This window comes from Mchenga conophoros, linkage group LG14 (genome assembly GCF_057382185.1).
Source record: "Mchenga conophoros isolate Kocher_MC1m ecotype Shallow Benthic linkage group LG14, M_conophoros_male_GT1.1, whole genome shotgun sequence".
In the NCBI taxonomy this organism is placed as follows: Eukaryota; Metazoa; Chordata; class Actinopteri; order Cichliformes; family Cichlidae; genus Mchenga; species Mchenga conophoros.
Genome location: NC_140539.1, coordinates 17,907,491 through 17,929,749, shown reverse-complemented (window position 1 = coordinate 17,929,749; position 22,259 = coordinate 17,907,491). Strand labels below are relative to the sequence as shown.

Below are 22,259 nucleotides of genomic sequence, written 5' to 3'. Positions count from 1 at the left end.
GGACTGGAGCCACAACACTGACGCCCTTTACAGGAAGGGTCAGAGCAGAGTCTACCTGCTGAGGCGGCTGAGGTCATTTGGAGTACAGGGAGACCTTCTATGACTCTGTGGTGGCATCTGTCATTTTTTATAGTGTAGTATGTTGGAGCAGCAGTTTATCGGCAGCTGAGAGGAAGAGGTTGGATAAACTCATCAGGAAGGCCAGCTCTGTTCTGGGATGCAACCTGGACCCAGTGCAGGTGGTGGGAGACAGAAGGACTCTGGCCAAAATAACATCTCTGATGGACAGAGTCTTCCACCCCATGCATGTAAATGTTGCTGAACTGCAGAGCTCCTTCAGTGACAGACTGCTGCATGCTCGATGCATGAAGGAGCGTTTCCGCGGGTCCTTCCTCCCAGCAGCTGTCAGACTGTACAATCAAAACTGCTCCCAACAAACATAGATGTTTACATCTGCACTGTAACTGCAATAATTTAATCAACCGATTCGCACTACAACCTGGGTTTGCCTCTTATCTGTAGTTAATTTTATTTAATTTAATAATTGTACAGTACTCTGTTTATAGTAACCATTGTCCTTGATGTAAATATGTAAGAAAAAATTGTGTATGTTTCTGTTCCGTGTCCTGTGTACTGTTTATTTGTATATGTGTCTTTCTGGCTGCTGTTACAACCAGATTTCCCCTTGTGGGACAATTAAAGGATTATTCTTCGATTCTAACTACAGACTGTTTGTAAAAGTGAAAGAGTAAGAACACTGAAAAGGGTAAAGAGATCAAGAGGAGAAACTTTCAGAGCGCGAATTGAATGAGGTGATTAACAACATAATGTCACCTGCAGAGATGTACAAACCATTTATGAACAAATACGCCAAAGGACACGCTGGAGAGATTGTATCTCTCGGCTGGCCTGGGAATGCCTTGGTGTTCCCCCGGATAAGCTAGAGGAGGTGGCTGGGGAGAGGGAGGTCTGGGCTTCTCTGCTTAGGCTGCTGCCCCCTGCGACCCAGCCCCGGATAAAGCGGAAGAAGATGGATGGATGGATACACCAAATACAAACTGCAGATTCAGACGCAAAGCGCAAAGTAGTGTACTTCACTTTCCTCATTCATTGTTAAAAGAGCTGAAAAACAGCTACAAGGAGACTTTGCAGATAGTGATTAAGAGCCATGGCCAGATGTTGGGTCGTGCTTAGGATCTCAAAGTACCAAATCAAGGTCAAAATCAAGAAGGTCTAAAAGTGGTTCAGGTCAAACTGATGACCCTCTAAAGTTTAAAGTCTGGCAGTTGTCATTTGAAACCATGATTGAAAGAAAAAACATTTCAAAGAATGAAAGACTATTATCTCAGGAAGTAACTCGGTAGACCCACAAAGAGAGCAGTTGAAGGATTTCTCCTAGTGGACAGAGATGAAGCATACAACTCAGCTTGGGAAGTGCTGGAAAAGCTATTTGGAGATCTTTTCACTACAGAAAACGCTTTAGAGACAAACTTCACAGTTAGCCTTAAATAAGCTCCAAGGATGGAAGTGAGTTGAGAAAGTTTGCTGGCTGTGCAGCTGTAATGCCACAAATAAAATCATTAGATGGAAATTCAGAAACTCTTGTTGGTTGACGACAAGATGGAACCGCACAGCTATGAAAATTTGTAATGAATTTTCCATCAGCTAGCCATATGGGAGGTATCTGGGAACGCCAAATTCGGACAGTATGAAGCATACTAACAACAATGCTAGACAAGTCCTCAAATAGGCTTGATACAACTAGTCTAAGAACACTCCTTTACAAGTCAATGGCATCATTAACAGCAGACCGTTAAGTGTGGAGTATCTTAATGATCCCTCGGATCCGAAATCATTAACTCCTACTTACATATTAACGATGAAATCTTCAGTCATTCTCCCCCCTTCCCGGACGGTTTTGCAGGGAGGATTTGTATTTGAACAAAAGATGGAAAAAAGTATGTCAGGTTGGGTATCAGACACCACCTCTCTGGGGCCATCTCAGGCCCTCCAAGGTTTGGAGGCCTATCTCCCCCTACCACCACTTCCCCTGCCAGTGGCGGACTCCCTCAGACATCGGTGCGTTGGTGGTTCTTTGTGTCCAGGGATGGGCGTCCAGGTACACACCGGCTCACGCCCCGAACCTTTATCGGGGCCTGGAGCCTGGGGCTCGCTCGGGCCACTTCGGAGGTGGGGTGCCCCCGGCCTCTCGGCCTGGGGCTCGGTCACTCAGGCACAGCTGGCTGCCGGCGGAGCTCACGGGCGCGTCACTGCAACTCCCCCTGGCTTCTGCTCCGCGGCTGCTGAGTGAGCCCTCATCTGGGACTCTCCTCAGCTCTTACTGGGACAGTGGCGTGGCTGCCCCTCTGTTGGTCTTCCTTGGTCTCTTGTGTTCTGGGGGCCTCTGGATGTCTGGAGTCTTGATCTCCTCCATACCTGCTTCATGCCCTGGAGGACGGGGCTGTGGCCCCCCCACACCCTCTAGCAGATCATTACATGAAGGAACCTTTTAAAAAAAAACAAGCGCGTCCATGCTCACAGGTGTACACACGGGTGATCACACCCACAAACTACACCCTTTTTGGCTCCTACCTCAAAGCACACTGTGTTCTGTTGATCTTATGTGCTGCACAATAATGTTTAATATTTAGTATTTACTGTCATATTCCCATATATCATTGTGATGTTGTTTATTCTATTACTCTTGTTCTCTTCTGCTTGTTTTCTTTTTTCTTTCTCAGCAGGTGATCCAGGTGATTGATATATGCATTTTTTTTCTTTTTTCTTTTTCTGCCCGTTCTGTTGGTTTTTGTCTTTTGCCCTTCTCCCCCGTCCCTCTTCTCAGCTGTTTCTCTTTCCCTCTTTCTTTCTCCCTTTCTTTCCCCCAGTCAAGTCTGTCCCGTATTCAGTAAGTGAAAATAAAATAAACAATAAAAGGTGAATCAACTGGACCATTACGGCAAGCCTGGGATGGTCAATTTGCTAAAGTAAATCCGTTGGGCATCTTTCTTTGCCTTTAGACAACAATTCTGATGGCAAAAGAGCCAAACGGGACAGGCAAAAAAAAAAAAAAAGATGGAAAAAAGTACAATTTCTAGCAAATGATTTTTGTCCACTTCTAATAGCTAAAGTAGGGGTGAAGAACTCCAGGCCCTTAGGCAGGTTTTAGATATCACCCTGGGTCAACACACCAGAGTCAAACGATTAGTTCACTACCAGGCAGCTGGAGAACTTCAAGATATGTTGAGCCATAATTTAGCCATATAAATCAGCTGTGTTGGATCAAGGATACATCTAAAACCTGCAGGACACCAGCCCTTGAGGCCCCCCACACCTAAGCTTAAGTGTGACTTTTAATTGTCACATGCTTCAGTGCATCGAAAGTAAGCTGTACCAACTGGTTAAAACCAACCTTTTTTTGTCCCAGTCCAGCCCTGCTCAAAGAGAATCAGATAGATCATCCTGTTAATATATGTTTTTAATGTTGTAAAACTTTAACATTGGCATGTATGAGGATCGACTCACTTTGAAGCCTTTGAAGCCACTACATGATTTTTTATTTAGCTGTGAAGTTTGCTGCTTGGTGAATTCCTACTGAGACGCAACTCCCCAAATATGGTCACATTTGGCTTATGTTCCTATGGGAACACCTGAAATGCCAAACTAAGTGCTTTAGAACAAACAGACTGGTGATGCTTCTGTTGCTGTGTCCATCGTTTGTGCAGCCTATTGTCTGTTACATATCATAAATGTTGTTTATTGTATGTTGACTCGCGTTTAGCTCACATCACTCTTGTGTTAACCGTTCAAAAAGCCTTACAAAGCAGTTGACATGATTAAACTGAACAGGCTGAAAGCTGAACGATAAAAAGTCCAGTAAAGAAATTGATTTTAAAAATAATCTTTAGAAAATGACCCCCAAATAGTGTGCTCTCATTTCATAGTATGAATGCACTGCAGAGTTACCTTGAGCACTGGGTGATAAGAAAACAAGGACAAAACTGAAAAGGTGTTCTCTCGATGTGGGATATGTGTTTTGAAATACAAATAGATAGATCAAAACTAATCACAGATCTCATCAGAGAAATCGAAAGGTAAATATAGCAACACTGATAATAATTCATAGTAGCAGGTTGAACTAGACTTTAGGAGCTCTTATACACGCTGCAAAAAAAAAAAAAAATCCACGTTAATCTGTTACTGTAAAAAGTCTTTCGCTTTCTTCTTCTTTGAGACAAAAGAGTTGAAACAAAAACATTAGACATAATTTACTGGCACATTTATCACAAGGAAGTGCATGACTGAGTTGTAGTTTGGTATGTGGTGTTTTAGTATAAAAGTACCTGAGCGGGAGGATTATCCACATACCATCTGACAACATGAAGGTCCTGCTGCTTACGCTGCTCTTCGTGCTGCTGTGTAGCACCCAAGGTGAGGCCTTGTCATTCTAGCTTATATTCCATTTTTAAAGCAAACTTCTGATTGGGCTAGAAAATAGGTTTGATCTGAGGGAATCATTTGATTACACCTGGACTTCCTGACTGAGATGAAGGCTGTTGTCTTAGTATTGTAACATGTTTTGATGGATTTTATCCTTTTTTTTAATTAGTGCTCTCTCTCAATTGCTACATCTGTGTGGATGAAAATGACACAAGCTGTAAGACAGAGACAGTTTGTCCACTGTCAGCGCAGTACTGTAAAACCAGCCTGAATGGTGCGTAGGATTTGTTTTCTACTTTCATTTTGTTTGTTCTCATGTTCATGATCTAATATGTGCGCTCATATATCATGTAAAATAATACAATTCCAACAATGGTGTGATGGTATAGTGATTGTATTTTTATTTTTTATTTTTAAACAGGTGACAGAATTTCTCGATCATGTGAGGAGTTCTGTGCTGAGGACTATTTCACAACCTGTTGCAGAGAGGATTTGTGCTAGGCCTGAAGCACCCCTCCCGTTCACTTTCACTTTCTGCTTAATCAAATACAATGAAAAAAATGAAATTACATTAATCTGAATGCAATGTCATTTGTTTATTTACCCAAACGGAATCTATCAAAATCACACACACTTGATTAGAGTTTGACTTGCTCTCATTCATTATGATCCCAAATACATGACTGGTGATTACGGTCATGGATTTTCTTGTATTTTTTTGTTTTTCTTAATGAATAGATGTGGGAAGCAGGGCGAAACACACCCACACCCTCTTAATCCTTTCCTGAGTGACTTAGTGGGTCAGAGCAATAAGCAATGCTATGTGGGTCACTGTCTATCTCCACTGTAATAAAAGTTGGACTATTTTTTTAAACTGCTAAAAAAAAAAAAAAAACATTAAAAGTTGTTGTCTTAATCTATTTGTTCCAGCTGTCTTTTCTTACAGGGCACAAGTGTCTTGCCTGTTTCACACATTAAAATCTTCATACATTTTCACACGGCCCCATGTGGCCACTGTAAGACTCCCTCACTGGTTTCGTTTGGGTGAGGTGAAACTGAGCTGATAACCACGGACCATAAAACGAACATCTCTTTTTAATGGTTCAACATGAGGTCTATAATGATTCGATGCTCAAATGATTTAAGATTTTTCATTTAATCCTTTTTTTTTTACATGCATGTAAACACAGTCACACTTGTGGTTGGCACAGGTCACTCGCCTAGCAGCATTCACGCATCCTGCTTTGTTTTCAGATATGTCACACCTGTTGTTGTTAAGAACCCACAGTATGCAACAGGCCAGACTTGTTCTCAGAAACAATGCACTGCTGCACTGTGCATTGTTTTGTTGATGGAGAGATAAAAATACTGCAGAACTGTATACAGACTAGAAGGCCATTTTAAAGAGGCTCATTAAATCATGGGAGGTTGGCTGAAGTCAGCCACGAAGTGATTACCGTATGTGGTTCATTTAGGACTTGTTATTATTACGCTTACCTTGCTGTGCAAAAGGCATAACCACCACAACATCTGACACTAGAAGACAACAGTGACATGACTAATCGAAATGAGCTGAAAGGCAGCAAAATACATTTCAGCATCACGTCGTTTTCTTTGAAGTACTTCTTTTATTTTCATGTTTGTGAAAATATAGGTCATATTTTTTAATCTCTCCAGCTGTTTTCTGCTCTGCATTAGAGGAGCTCAGACAGTATGATTTGTGGATTAAAAGAGCACCAACTTCACACTTCATGTGTTACAACTTAGTGCGCTTTGAACCACTCCAGAGAGATGATCGATTAGTCTCTAGGTAACAAAAAACAACAAGAAGAAATGCATTGCATGCAAAAATAACCTTATATTTTTTGTGCCTCACCACAAACTGATATGTGAAAACTTTCCTACATTTATTGTGGTTTGTCAAAAAGTTACTTTAAATATTTCAAAGCTGTGGAAAAATACTTGCCTGCAGCTGTTGCCCACACAGGAAAGAGCTGTTACTGAGCACGTGAGAAATTGTGTGCAGCGCGCTCAGTGTAGTGTTTGTTTTATTGTCTAAAAACCTGCCTGAGGGCATGGTTGTCACAGATGAACAGTCTCCTTTCAAGTGCATTTTTTTCCACACATTACATTCCCTTTTGCTATGCTGTCTTTAAATTCCTAACTTGTTAAGCCAAGCACAGATATACACATTGTTTTACCTCACTACATTTATTACCTTCAAGTTCAGATTTTAACACATACAATGCACATGTATTTAAATAATCTCCCCATAACTGTGAAAAATAAACTGCAACTTCAAAACTACTCCAACTGCTACATTAAAGCACAGCTTACATATACTTAAAGCACATATAGTTGCCATCACATCCATGACAGCATACCGTAAGTAGTATTTGATGTAACTTTATGTAAACAATCTGTTTATGGGCCTGTGTAATTTGACTAGTATAAAGATGCAGGTGGTTAATTACTACATTACTACTACATTTGGTTTCAATTTTGTATTAGTGCTAACTGATTACAGCGTTACAGATAGATATAAAACCTACATTAAATTCCCACTGATGTAAGGAGGAACACATCTTAGCACTTAAAGCTATAGATGATGATGACAGAAAGTATTGAAACTCCACTACTTACCTTGCATCATGGCAGAGATTAATGCCTCAGTTTGCATAATAACAATAAAAAGTCTTGAATCTGGGTTTTTGTGTGTTGCCTCAGAATCACAGGATATGTTTTTTTTTTTTTAAATATATGTTTTAAAGATTACCCCAGCAGGTCCAGATGTTTATTCTTGCACTCCGTTAATCAGCTCAGTGTGCCCAGATTTAAACCATGACCTTTATGATCAGTCCAGTGTATACAATGTGCACCGCTGGAGTAAAGTGGATATAAGAAAATGACTTTTTCAATAAAACGCATGAAAACGCTGCTTATACATCCATATATTATTGATCTCAAAAACGAATGTCATCTCTAGTCAATTGTTCTTAATGGAATGATTAATTTTACCTTGATTTTACCAGTGATCCTCATAATTATTGATTAATATTTATGATTGATAATATTATTTAGGCAAAAGACTTTTTAGTCTTAAGTCTTCCTAAGTTGCCTTTAATGAGGAAATTTACCTGTAAATTTTTGTTTTTGTAATTTCACTTAGGTCAGAATAAATAAATAACATGGCTGCTCGCTGCTTCCCTACTGGAAAAAAAAGAAAAGAATCAAAACAAAGACAGAGTCTGCTGATCCACCAATAGTGGGCTTGTCAAGAGTGAATCCTGCTTTAGCTGCTAGAGTAATGGTGGGCCATCTATTGGATTAGTGGAGGGATTTCACTGTGGTATTAATCTGAGAAGACAGCAGGCGACCGAGGCTGGCCTCAGACTGAGCTGTTGTGTCTTTCAGCCTCTGGCTTTCACTCGGCTCGCTGTTTGTCCTCCATCTGACGCACCAAAGCAAACTGAACCCGAGACCTCGCAGCCAACATGAACCTTTTCTGCTTTTCTCTGGTAAGATGCATGCATTTGTCTTCTTTACAGAACAGTCTGTGTGTGAGTCGCAGAGTAAAAGAGAAACTTGAGTTGCAAATCTGAGGTTAGCCACAAGAAATATATCGTGAAGATCAATAAATAACACACTATGCATACCTAAATGTGTGGGAAGCTACAGAGTGTCTATCTAGGTTTTTAATCGCAGTTTTCCTACAAAGAAGCAAAACATGATGCTAAAGCGCGGCACTAATCTAATGAGAATGGTTGCTGCTACATCTTCTCGGTAAATAGATCATTGAAAACCTGCTGCAGAAAGTTTGATCATTAGACAAGTCCTCCTGACACCGACCTTGTCTTCTTATCTTCCTTTGTCTGAAAACTTTAAGCTTTGTTTGCCATAAAGTTTTAAGCAACATTTCACAGCAGTTCTTTTATTACAGTATGTATTTTGAAGCCCTGGTTTATGTATTACTGACTAATTTCTTTATGCCTACAAGTGCTGTTAAAAGTGTTTATTAATGAAGCCACAAAAGCTAAGATAAGAAGCAGGAATACACACGTGTGCACAATATACACATGGGTACCTCAGATGCTCCTGCAGCTGTCATGCTGCACGTGGGGATGTGACATGTGGGTTGGATACTTTAAACTTGTCTCTGCACAGATGTTGGGGATGTTTACAAATGATCAGACTGATTCATCATTGCCTAGAATCTCTAACGGATGTCGCACCTTTTAACCACTCTGCTCAAATAGCACATACAGCAAGTTTTCGTGCTGCCCGTTAACCCAGGTAGAAATCTAGAAAAGAGAAAAAACAAACACAGCAGCAAAGCAGCAGCATCTCAAAATACACACTTGTTCCCCTGCAAATACAGGAACTTACACTTCATTTGGAAGCTTTTTGTTTAAACCATTTTGCACTACATCTTACATTTTGAGTACTCTGTAAAGACCTGTTATTGGCCCACAGTCATATGAGTCAGGGATTGATTTTCTAAAAGATGGAGGACTCCAGTTCTGTCTCAGACCACTCATTAAGAATTTTGTGGTTTGGTTTAACCAGGAATGGTTGAGTAGAGAAAGAATACAAAATCAATACTCTGCACTATCTTTTATCATGTACACCGATGAGACGTCACAGTACAGTCAAGATGAGCTGACGAGAGAAATTGGTTATGCGTTCCTAGAAGGAATCCCAACGAATCAAACAAAATTTAATCCACGCTGAAATCAGTTCTGTCGAAATTCCCTCATCCATGGTTGACAAGCAAATTTAAAGGAGCTTTGGAGCAGCATTGGTGACATTTCCCTGCAGTCATATCAAATCCTCATAACTACAATTTTCATATTTTGCATCTGATTACAATGAAATGCAGATTTATGTGCTGGAAACATGGATGGAAACAGATGAATTTCATATCCGGCTGCCAAACTGCAGCCCTCTAACAACTGTGTGTCTTTTTGTCTGTCCACTGGGCATCAGGAGGGATCTATGGACAGCCTGTACGAGGCGGTGCAGAGCTCCAGCGACGGCCCACCACAGCCTGTCCCGAGCCGCTCCTCCAGCCGCTCGTGCAGCCGCTCCTGCAGCCCGGCAGTCTTGCTGAATGATGGCACAAAGTGGCGAGGCTCTGGAAGATCTATATCCATGGTGTGTGTCATGAAAATCTCGTACATTGAAGCATGTTGTACAGACTGTGAGCGGTGCGGGCTTGTGAACAATCATGACCAGATTGTATGGGGTCACGGCCTTGAGGAGCTGTGACATGTAACCAGATTGAACCTAAAAAAAATAAAGCTGATTATTAAATGATGAGCAGAGCCAGTTGACAGCTGCCTCTGAGGCGAGGCCAAATGTTCAGTTTCAGTGAATCTCTACATGAATCAGCTGGAGGATTTTGTTGAATGTGGCAAGTTGCTCATTTAGTACAGACAGCCTTAAATGCTTTGTTTTCTTTCAGGAGATGCCTCAGACGCAGAGAGCCAACTCGAACAAGAAGAAAAGAAGGTGAGCTCAGACGTAAATTACTCAAGAATGTTAAGATCGTCCTATATGCCCCACATTACAATGCTTTAAGCTCGAAGCTCAATCTGCTCTATCTCCACATATTATGTATGTCACTCCGCTTCGAACGGACAGGAAAATTGTATTAAAAACATCAAGTAATCCTGGAAGGAATTAAGGCTTCTGTTCGTCTAGTGCGTGCTGTGGCCTTATTTCTCTTTCTTTTGTTGGTCGAGCGTGCAGAAAGCATAAAGCTGCCCTGCCAGTGACAGAGCTTTCCCATTGAGTAATAATATGGCTTGAAAGGCTCCCTGTTTATTTTCGCTGTGGGTTAATACTGTAAATCCTTCCTGCAGCAGAGCAGAATAAATTGGAATGCTGCGCTTAAAGAAGAGGGATTGACGTCCGTAAGACACAATAGGAACCAAAAAAATCTATAAATTGTTCAGCTTTGTTGACAGAGAACTGTATTTTGAGAAGAAGGACCCTTCACACTGTTGGGCCAGCAGAAGGCAGATTACGGCTTTGGGCTAGCTGGACTAAGCGGATTCAAGGTCAACACCTTTTACTCCCTTGGCCTTTCTTTGGACAACGTACAACTTTGTTGACGCTGTAAACGCAAAGAAAGATTTAACACAGTGGACATCTGCACAGCATGAGTCTGCAGTCTTGTGGTCATGTTTTGTGGTTTATGTGCTCCATAGTTGCCTTTTTGAAGTCCCAGGCTCTTTACTTTGTGTTGTGAAGAAAATAATAATGTCTAATTTGTTTTAAATAAAAATAATAATCCAAGATAATGAAATATTTCTTTGTTATTTTACTTTTAGGACACATATATCCAAATCTGCATCAGATAATGAAACACTAGGTGAGTATAACAATTTCTAAACTTCACTTTTTATTAGTGCTAAAGTGTAACTTGTGCATAATGACTGTTTACAACATGTGTTACAGCCCTGACTCCCTTTCACAAACCCTGAGGTAGACTGCGATGAAATAAATGTGTATTTTGGAAGCTTCTAATATTATTTATATTCAAACTTCCAGCGAGCTACCAGGCTTTATGTCCGTGTCTCATAATGCTGATAATGATTTTACTATCAGTGGCTTCCATTCACCCCAACTTTTCGCTTTAAAACCTCCAACGCTCGTCTCTCTCCACGGCAGACACTCCCGGCTGTAATACTGCAGTGTGGCAGCATGCCAGGAGCAGAGAAGATTTAGTTCACATCGCCAACAATCACAATGAAGGTAAGCAGGAAATAAAGAGGCTAAGCTCATCTAAAGTTTATGCCAGCACTCATCTGGAGTCCCAGCAGGACGCTCAAAGGCAGGGTGGGGATTTCGAACCCAATTCAGCATTAAAAAATGACCCCAGACTATCGGCCACTGTTATCTTAAATGGGCGGGACCATTGAAATTCGCCTTTCTGTTAGTATAAAGTAATTTATCAGCCCATTTAATCTAAACCCTGAGATCTCTTAATATAAGAAGAAGAAGTGCAATTTTAGCAAACTGTCTCAATTTGTCTACATGAAAAAGAAATGCTGATGCAGTAAATGGAAAAAATGCTGTCAGCACAACTCTCTGTGCTCGGGTTTTAGGAAATAAATGAATACAAATAGAGAAAAGGTTCTGGATGCTCATTTGTCCAGACTGTTAATGGAAATACCCAGTTCTTTTTGGAGAGTTTCTATAGTAGATCATTCAATTGTTTACCTATTATTTAGTTACTTTGGTGTAGTATGAACAGCAATGGAGGGAGGTCTCTGTCAGCAGGACAAGCTGTAAAATGTAGCGAAATTCCAAAGATGTCCAGTGGGCCAGATTGGAGTCATTTTAGGGCCTGACTCTGGTCCCCAGGCCTTATGTTTAACATTGGTCGGGACAATATGCAATGATGTCGAAAACAACAAGTGAGAGAATGTTTAATTTAATTCTAAGATTTGCTAATCATTGAGGCAAGTTCCTTAAAAAGTCCTCAGGTGTACACATTGTGTTGTTGCAGAGATGCGAAAGACGAAACACAGGACAGAAACCAGAGGTGGGAAAGGAAGTCATCATTCTGGCACCAAGAAAAAGGAGAAACAGACCTCAAGCCAGGTTAGAAGAGTAGTTTCACTTTTAGACTGTTTCACTCAAAACCCTCTCTGCAGACATGTTTCAGTCATGCAATGCATTCAGATCTTTGTGGGTACCACAGCGGTATCAGTTTGGTTTTAGGTTTTAAGACCATTTTGTTCATTTGGTTGGCTGGTTTTAATGCCTACTCTGAAGTTTATTGCTCCCAAAAGGCTGATAAATCTGTGCCAGCATCATGTTTGAGCACCTTCGACACACCACAGCAGAGCATTTAACAGCACCGACACCACCACCTGATGTGACTTGCTGAGAGCTACCGCTGGCCCAAATGGCACAATCTTTTAGCACAAATGCTGATTGGGTTTTAATACAGTGCAGATGGTTCAAAGAGGGGTGCACCTCTCTGTGTAATCTCTGGACCACATGGCAGAGAGGGATGTGAAAACTCTGTGTGTGCGTGCGTGCTTAGAAAGGTTTAAAGGCCTCATGCCAGGTTTCTCAGTGGCCAATCTACCTATTGCCATCATAGTTAAAAGAAAACAAAGCATAGCTTGCCAAAACCGGTTCAGCAGCATTTTTCCTTCCTCAAAACACATTATGACAACACTGACATTGTCACATGATCGCTGAGCGCATATCTGCAAAGACTTATAATGTTTACAAATCTTGCAATCCTGTTATCCTTTGTTAATTGAATCTCATTACTATTAATGGTAATGAGATTTTCCTCACCCATTCAACTCTGCCTGTGTGTAGTAGTCCTGCACAGCTCTCCCCTCTAACAGAGAGCAGGCACCCTTGCTATCTGTCTCCTCACAGATCTAAACTAGAAGTCAGTGGACCAGCTGAAAGAATCTAAACTCAACCCCCTAAATTTTCCATTGCTCTCATCAAGCCTGTTAAACACTCCCTGCCAGAAGGTCACACACAATGAATCAATGTTAAGGGGTGTGGGATATTAGAGGTTCTGGAATGAAAGTGTTTAAATGGTGAGTGTGTGTGCATTTGTTTATCTTTTCAGAGTGTCCATGCCAACGGAGTGGCAACAGAGTCCAAAGCAGCTGTCAGGAGAAACCCCAAAAACAGCAAGAAAGCAGGCGGGAAAAGTGGGAAAGAAGGGACAAAGAAAGCAAACAGCTCCAGAGGTAGGAGCTTTCACCAACATTAACCATCATTTCAAACTCTTGGTTGCACCTTTATTCACAGTGGTTAACACAGCAATCAGCTGTTTAATATTTTAGACCGGACACAACCCCAAATGGCTTTGTGTCTCCTTCTAGAATCAAACCAGGTATCTTTAGCTCGTTACGCAAACGTGTAAAGCACTATAGTATATTTAATACAAAAGAATTAATGTCTAGTAATCATCAGTAAATTTAAAATGTATTCAACTTTAACTGTTTAGTCAAAGTCACTGATAGCGCACCGGACATCCTTTAGTGTCGCCACTGTGACCTGTTGTAACAATAGTGACGTTGCTCCTAACTTGTTGCATTTTAAACCAAACCACAGTCTCTTCCTGAACCTATTTAAAACACTAGTGAATAAAATTCAATTTTTCAGCATTTACTCTAACCTTCACCTACACCCCGCTGCCTTAAAACAAAGATCAGAAACATTGCTTACAACTTTACAATAGTAAAAGAGTTTTTTTTTTTAAAATGATATTGTTATTTTTAAATCTTGCCTTTGTCCTTCCTGACGTTTCTAGAATTTCTATGACTCTATGACTAAGAAAGATTTTGGCTCAAAATAGCAGAACAGCTACAGTTATGTGGCAACTCCAGTTAATGCCCTTTAAAAAAGTAATCAACTTTAAATTCTACTTCTGCTTTTAAGAGTTGCAGCACCTTCAAATTACGTGTCTGCGGCATCCTCACACCTCTCAGAGGGCCACAGCGGTTTAGGATGTGAGGGTTACAAAAGCCAAGGACATACTACACATACTCTGTTTGGCCAACCTCCTGTTTCCTCCTCTCTTTTCGGTACTGCTTCGACATGTAAAGTGATCCTCACAGTGAACTGTCTCATTTGACTAAGTCATTTCCAGTTCAGTTTAACTCTGAAGAGGGTTAAACAGCAAATCATTGCATCATCTAAGTTAAATAAAGTTACACTTGAGTCTGATCCCAGTTTGAGAATGGTGAGAATTGTTGACTGTAAGTCACTTTTTTTCTTGTCCCCTCTCTCAGTGTGCTCCCCACCTGGCATGATGAGCCCACAGATGGGACACCACTTTCCCGAAGTGCCGTACAGATCAGACAGGAGGCCCTACCCGGGTAAATTCTCCACCCTCCCCTCTCAGGAGAACACAACCCCAGGCCGATGCACTGACATGGCCAGCCTTCCCGGTGGAGCGACGCCCACCCACCACCAGCGGTGGAGTAACCCTGCTGACAGCAGTCTAGCCTGGGGGACCGTACAGCACACCTGCCGCAGGCCTCTAACAGAGTATCGCGTCTACTCCCATGACTTCATCACGGCGCACGTGAAGGAGTGGGAAGGAAGACAGGAGCACCGGCAGGTAGTGGCCCAGGATGGTTGCTTGAAGCAGGACTGTAAACCTGAGATTCCCCCAAGGGTGCCGCGATCTATCACTGATGTGGACCTGTCCGAACCAAATGTAAGTTTCATGCTGATTGCCACACAGTACTGAGACTGAACTAAAGAGCAGTGAACTAAAAATGGCAACAGTTTTTCAAGGTACTCAGCAGATTGGTTGTCCCAAGAGAACTTCCTCTGAGTGTTTCAGCTGCCTTTCGACCCAGGCTGACTGGATGACGCTGAGCTGAGGGTTTTGTGGTGGACATGTGATCAGCTGTAGGATTCATATCTGTCTTGTCACTCAAGATAGTTGTCTGTGGTTTGTCAAATGCAGTCGAATGCATTTAAGACCAATTAGGTGCCTTGCTGATGACATTTTGTGGTCTATGAGAATTAATTCTGGTCACTATGTCAGCGCTATTGACATGTACCCAGCCTCCTCCCATACAGAACATTTTGCATTTTCTTTAAAAACGTCTCCTACAGATGCTAATATTGGTTGAACATTGAGATGTAGGTGTGGAAATTGATGACTTTGTGGATTTTCCTCATTGCGCAGCTCATTGCTAACATCACGCAACGGAGTGCACATTTGCACGCACATGACATCTCTCAAAGCTTTAGACTCTAAGCGATACTCGGTGAGCACGTGTGGCGTGTGAGCCATGTGTTACGCAAAAACAGTTGTCAAAGCCCAGGATGACTAGGGAGAAAATTGTCTGATGAAAACAACCATCCAGTGCAGAGATTACAAAATCCCCATGGATCTGTGGTGTCATTCGTTCTTAGAGTCAGAAAGTCATTTAACAGAGAATAAATCCCCAGAGGACTATAAACAGAGATGGCGCAGGGTGTTAAGACTCTATCTTGTCCTTTTACGAACTTCCCGTGAGATAGTGATAAGAAAAGAAAACAATCAAGTGAAGTGGTTTTAATTTAATTTCCTCTGAATTTGCTTATTTCTTGTTTTGTCACTGGGGAAGTTAACATTAGCTCTGCAGAACTAACAGTGCACACAATGCATGTCAGAACAGTTTTGATATACTTTTGGCATAAAACTGTATCTCAACAAAATATTTCAATGAAGATAGGGTGGATTTTTTTTTAAAATCAGACAGGAAACCACTAAAGTAAGAAATTTAAAATCTTGATCTAGAACAAAATGAGTTTCTTTTGTTGTTGTTGTTGATTGCAAGCAGCAGGATTAGACTGAGGTTTAGGTCTGCAGAATTCCCTTTTCCACAACCGACCGCAGTGTAAACATGGCAAATCCCCAATGTGGCGACATGAGAGAGGCAAGGTGGAATCCTGTGGAGGCTAAAAACTCCCTCACCTTTTCTGATTCAGTGGAAACACTATGAGTGTGTGGGTGTGTTTGTAGATAAGAGTTTTGTAACTTTTATCATTCGTCACCGATTTTAGAAAAAGGGTGACTTGTTTTAGTGTATCCAAAAAGACATAAAGCCAAAAAACCCTCAGTTCCACACCGAGAGGGGAGGTCGACCGGAAGGTATTTCGACACACCAAAGTTGCCACTTTCAGCTGTTCCTCTGTCATAAATCCACACTTCCTCAAAAGCGTTCTGCCCCACATTAGGAAATGAACTCAGAAGAATAATTACTCCAGCATCATTTACCGCAACAGAGTTCCCCATTGCTGATAAAAGGGAAAATTTGAGGTATATTGAAAGAAGAATTGAATTAAACAAAAGAGGTTTTGTCTTCTTTTTATTCCTGAACTACATAAAATAGCTTTCACTGTGAAGCTTTTAGCCTCATTGGATAATTGAACCTGAGTTGAGTGGCTACATGTATGTGATTGTGGCATACTTATGCACAGTTACAGACCAACATGGTGGTGTGGCTCACCATCAGCGTCTAAAAGACGAGTAGCAGATACAAGACAGATGTTTGAACAAGCAAATGCCACATTTATAAAACTGAAGTGCCGCTATTCCTGGAAGTGGTTCTAGTTGTTTCGCTGAGCCGGCCACAAAATGCACACATAAGCATTCGTATTTTTCCCCTTTCAGAGCTGCACTGAAAGAAACAGTGTGAATTGCCTCACATCCTGTGCGTTCTAAGGAAGTGAGCCAGCCAGCCCATCAGACAGATAATCTGTGTGTCAGTTAACACTTCTCTGTAGAGGAGTACAGCAAAGACAAGAGCAAAGGACTAAGATCCGACTAACACCTTGAAAGAAAAAAAAGGAGTTAGAAAATGTTACAGAGGGCTGCATCTAATGTGTCAGACAAAGCAAGGAGCAAACCAAAGGTGGGTGAAAATAATTATGATCAAAGCTTCAGGGTCCAAATTTCACTTGTGACATCGACTCCGTTACAAATTTGTAGAAGATGAGGCTCAATCTAACATCACCAATTATTGAATTAAAAACTACAGTCTGCTGGAAGCAGCGCGATGTTTTTGGAGAATATGTCACAGTTCATTTTTTAAATGGTGAAGAAAGTCTTTAAAATAAAACCTTGATTTCTGCCAGTGTATTTTCAGTCAGAGAGTGCACTCAGAGCTGCATTAAATCAAATCAGTCTGCACAGGGCTGTCTAGGAGTATGGAGCTCATATTTAACCAGGATTTCCAGGGATTATTCATTTATATGATTATTTTTGGTGCTGTGCTGGGGAGATGATGGAGGCTTGGGAGAGATTAGGCTGACTATTAGTTTTATGAAAACCTGGGGGGGGAACTGAAAGAATTAAAATTGAGCCAGAGCAGCTTGTCGTGTCACCAGTGCGCTGAGGGTAAACTGGTTTTATCAACGTACTTGTGTATTCGTTTAAGTTTAAAACACAAGCTCTCATTTAGTGTGTACTTGACTTAAAATCCTAGATTTTAAAGGAAGGGTTTTTTTTCTTTTCTTGTTGGTTTTTGTCTTGTCCTAGATGTTTTAAGACTGTTAAAAGAAAAACTGATTATATTTGGCCTGTGAAATCTCGGGTCACAGCACGATTGTGCTATTCAGACGTTGTTTAGCCGTCTTTGTGTGACATCTCTTTTTACCCTTCCCCACAGCGCTCCACAAGCTTTGGCAAATTTGAAGGTCTCAGACATCACTCATCACAGGCCAAACCGAAGGAAAATGGAACCGCTATGGTTTGTAGATGTGCTTGTTTTTCACTTTTGTAACCCTGATGTCAGCAAAATTTACTTCAATAGCAATAATAGTGTAACCGATGCATGAGACTGCCATACTTAATGCAGGTTTTTCACTCATACATTAAAAAGCGGACTGAAAGCGACACACTGGATTTTTTGAGAACAGAAAAACATGTTGTCAATACTAAATATAATTGTAGAATTGTAGAAAAGAAAAAGAGTTGGTGTTTTGTTTTTGTTTGTTTTTATTTTAGGTCGTATTCCTTAATATCCCCGTTCAGTTTGTACTAAACCATGTTTCTTCACACAGGTCACAGAAGAATGTGAAAGTTCAGACCCAAACAACTCAGCTGGACTCCGGAAGAAGATGAAGGAGATTTCACTGACCATGCGCAGAAAAATGGGCAAAAAACATGCCAAGTCTTTATCCGAGGAGACAGTGAGTCGCTGAATCACTCACACACACTTTTACATCAATTAACCGAGCACTCTGATAAGGTTTTTGACCGTTCACATACACACATTAATGCTTTAGTTCTCCAGCGCTGTTTTATTCTAAAGAATTTGTGCGCAAGTGATCAAAAAGTCCCTCAGCGTGCAACAAATTCGAGGCCACGGACATCACTTACTGCAAACCTGCTCTGTTTATCACTTTCATCTCCTCTGAAACCACATCCTCAAACTGTGACGCGGTTGTTGGCGATATTTAGATGACTGTTTGCTGTCATCTGCATCGAAAAGTGTCTTCCTGCAGTATCTGTGTTTTTCTCAAACAGCGATTGAAAGATAAGATGTTTTGATTAGCTTTGGAAATTTCATAGCCTACACCTCCACCTCCACTTTTACATGGAGTCGTTCGAATAGTCTGCCTAATTGTGCACACTCCGTCCCTGTTTATCTGTTTATGTAACGTTGCTGCCTTTTAAAACCGTGGGCCTTGTCGTTTTTTTTCTTTCCTTCAGGGCGATGACACAGACAAAGAGCCAGATGCAGAGACAGAAAGCAGCCCTCCAGCTGAGAAAAACTCCACACAGGCAAGCAACTCCTTGGAGAGTCTTTACAGTGGCCAGAGCTCCTCCAGTAAGTATCTGCTCATAATGCACACCCAGACATAGTGAATAAATGTGTGGTGTTAACCAGTAATACTCTTAGATGAGTGTGTAATCCTCCTGTGCTGTGTTGTGTTTGTGGGTTCAGGTGGTGTGACCAGTGAGTCCAATGGCTCTGGTCAGAGAGACAGTCTGAGGCTGGAGGAGGACGGCTCGTATCACGGACAGTTCTGTGGCCGAGCTCGAGTCCACACGGATTTTGTTCCCAGTCCATATGACACGGACTCCCTCAAACTCAAGGTAACTCTCCATGTCCACGCTTTACATGGACATGGCTGTACTTAGACAGGGAAACATCTGCAGTAACAATGAAGCAGTCTCAACCATCTTTTAATAGATTTTTTTTTCCAAGGTTGGTGACATCATCAACATCATCAGTAAGCCTCCAATGGGCATTTGGACAGGCATGCTCAACAACAAAGTGGGCAACTTCAAGTTCATCTATGTCGACGTTTTGGTGGAGAAAGAAGAAGAAGAGGAGACTCCCAAAATCAGACAGCAGAAGCTGTGCAAAAGACCTCGACCTAAAACACTGCTGGAGTTACTGGAACGCTTGAATCTGGAGGTGAGGACCAGATCTGCTCACCTGGGGTCTTTTGTCTTAGTTTAGGGGACGAATCACAAAGTTTTCAAAGACTTAGTCATGACAGCAAAACATTTAAAGATTTGTGCTTTAGTTTTACAGTCGGTGGTTGCTCTTGTTTTAGGAATATGCTTCTGCACTGATGCTAAATGGCTATGAAACAGTGGAGTCCCTGATGCACCTGCAGGAGAAACATCTTATAGAGCTGAACGTCAAAGACCCAGAGCACAGACAGAAGCTACTCACTGCTGCTGAATACCACTACACAGAAGGTCAGAAACACACCGAGCAATCATTGTGACTGGTTCTAATGCTAACAAGTAACAATATGCAGCACTTAGTCAAGGGAGATACTGCTTCATAAGAGTTCACTCCTGAAAAATGAACATTCTGAAAAATAAAAATAAAGATCCTCTCATGAAGGTTTCAGTATTCAGAAGTGGGCTGCACAGACTGGCTCGCAGCAGAGATGCAGGAGTCAGCAAATGAGACTAACAATTTTTGTTAGCAGGCTCAATCGGTGTTATGTTAAGCCTGAAAGTAACACCACACTGAATGTGAAGCAGCTGTAAATACAATACAGTCTTCACAGAGACTGTATATTAAAGAAGCTAATAGCTACCTCACTTATTGTCAATCACAATTTTATTTAATAGCACATTTTATTATACACAAACTAAATGCTTTTAACATAATAGAAAAATACATAAAAACCTAAACCTTTGTTTCCAGTCCTACCCTTTATTTCCTGTCTGTAACCCGTCCCAGCAACCATAAAACAAAGAATAAAAACTGTACAATTGGCTCTCGTCTTTTAACCAGCAGTCATGAGAGTTACATTTTCTGAGTAAATAATAACTCTGTGTGTGTGTGTGTCTGTACAGACAGCAAAATCTTTGTCCAGTAATTAAATACAATTACATCCCTAAAGTCTTAAGCAGCATGTGGAGCTGCTTTGTTTGATTATGGTTAAAACATGGTAGAATTTACTCATTAGCCAATCAGAAGTGAGCATTCAAACAAACAGCAAGATAAGGTAAAGACTGTATTAAATAAAAACTCTCTTTTTTAAATTAAGAAAAATATTTTATATTTACCATAAATATAAAATGAATGGAAGTGTAATTCTGTCACTTTATTTCTGTGGGACAATAAAAAAAGGGTTCACTCTGTAAATATGTGGGTAGAAACAGGTAAAGGCTGAGACATTTGTGCCGTAGAGAATAGAAATACATCATGCACACTGTGAGAAGCTTATTGGTGACTTCCTGTTACTTAGATAGAAAGTGCTTAACATGACAGAAGGTGTTCCTGTAATCTGAAGTCTGGAAGCAGTCTGACTGATTATCAGAAATCCCTGCATGAATGAAAGCAAAACTTTCCAAAACAATCCAATATGACAGTGGAAAAACATCCACAGGCCTTTTTTGTGGCTTCGTTCATGTTTTACTTTGTGTAATTTAAGCAGATGTGCACAAAGTCAAAGTAAATGTCAGTGTAATTTCTTTTTTAGCTCGGCTTGGTTGACAGTGAAACTAAACAGATGGCAGCTGCTGCAGCGTGACCCTGCCAAGCTCACATTAGACACCAGTAATTTAATCAAGCTGAGCTAGATTAGTCGGATTAGCGGCTTCTGTTAGTTAGTTTAAAAAACAATGAGGAAGAATATTTTTGCAGTTTACAGGAAAAAAAATTAGGTGACATATTTTCTTCTAGAGTTTCCTGCTTCAAATCATATGTATTTGGGTCATGTGACAACTCACCAGAACATCCTCTGGTCTGACACCAATAAGCAACATTTGCGATAATGCGTCGCTATCATCGCAATAAATCATATTAAAATTAAACGGTGTCACCCTTCCGCATCTAAATATGGCTTCAATTCTGCAAAGTAGTACAGATTTGAATATTATGACATTTAATTGAATTCAGTTTGGTTTGTGGCTGCAGGTGATGATGTCAGGGATGCGGAGGAGCTCAAATCTTCCCACAGTCTGCAGGAGGAAGACAGCGACTGTCCCAGAGACTCGGGCTGCTTCATCCCGTCAGAGTGTTCAGACAGCAAGGAGGACACAGAGCCCGTCACAGACGCCGTGGAGTCCTAAAGCACATGTTTGTCATTTGTATACTTTGATCAGAGTTTAAGTTGCACATTTTCTTATGACTTTGATGAAAATGGTTTTAAAAGACTCATTCCATAACTTTCTGAAAATGTCACAATTGTATCCCTTGTTCCAGTGAGGGAACAAGGGATACAATTTGCTTTGTATATGCTAAAGCTTTCTAATGTGGAAGCTTTAGCATATACAAAGAAGAGACAATATTCTTAACTTCATATTATCTTTTTGTCACTTTATCACTATGATAGGTATAGGCATTGAGTTTTGGCAGTAAGTTGCCAAAATTTTGTCACATTAATGTCATTTGTATTTATTGCATTCTAAATCTTGAATTGTTTTTGCGTGTAAAGCTTTTATTTATCACAGCTGCATCATTTTGACCTTTCTTGTTACGTCTGATCTCTGTTTAACTTTCGGTCTACTTTCCTTTCCTGTGATTTAACAGCTGTTTGTATATTCAGATCTTGTCTGTAATGCATACTCTACAGATTGACAAGTATACTTTTTTCTGAAAGTGCATTTGAATGAGATTGTGTGTGAGAGAGCCTGTGTGTGAGCATTCCTGTGAAAAGGAGCATTCATTTATTTTCAAAACTTTTTGTAAATAAAGCATTTTAAAAATAGAGTTAAATATGTGGTTTGTGTTTATTTAAAGACTCTAAGTAATACAAGAGTACAGTCTCTGATAGAGCCAAGTCCACAAGTACATCTGTACACACGGATTGCACCTCTACATGAATTTAGCTTAATTACCACTAAC

General features: G+C 40.8%; 2 protein-coding genes across 3 annotated transcripts; both read left to right on the top strand.

Annotated features, from left to right (window-relative positions):
* Positions 1-4,349: 4,349 nt before the first annotated feature.
* Positions 4,350-5,364, top strand: LOC146559557 (CD59 glycoprotein). Its single transcript, XM_085244774.1, has 3 exons — positions 4,350-4,431; positions 4,610-4,714; positions 4,862-5,364. Exons 1-3 carry the CDS (start codon positions 4,380-4,382, stop codon positions 4,939-4,941), a joined length of 237 nt encoding a protein of 78 aa, XP_085100900.1. The 5' UTR covers positions 4,350-4,379; the 3' UTR covers positions 4,942-5,364.
* Positions 5,365-7,809: 2,445 nt separating this feature from the next.
* On the top strand, positions 7,810-22,124 carry samsn1a (SAM domain, SH3 domain and nuclear localisation signals 1a). 2 transcript variants are annotated; one of them, XM_085245623.1, is made up of 15 exons: positions 7,810-7,958; positions 9,427-9,594; positions 9,905-9,951; positions 10,776-10,816; positions 11,116-11,199; positions 11,957-12,051; positions 13,052-13,175; positions 14,223-14,653; positions 17,604-17,684; positions 17,998-18,126; positions 18,650-18,767; positions 18,885-19,036; positions 19,149-19,361; positions 19,504-19,651; positions 21,330-22,124. In XM_085245623.1, exons 1-15 carry the CDS (start codon positions 7,935-7,937, stop codon positions 21,482-21,484), a joined length of 2,010 nt encoding a protein of 669 aa, XP_085101749.1. In that variant the 5' UTR covers positions 7,810-7,934; the 3' UTR covers positions 21,485-22,124. The 2 variants fall into 2 exon arrangements, with proteins under 2 accessions (XP_085101749.1, XP_085101751.1); XM_085245625.1 differs by lacking the exons at positions 7,810-7,958; positions 9,427-9,594; positions 9,905-9,951; ... (3 more) ...; positions 13,052-13,175; positions 14,223-14,653 and adding an exon at positions 14,938-16,847.
* Positions 22,125-22,259: the final 135 nt, after the last annotated feature.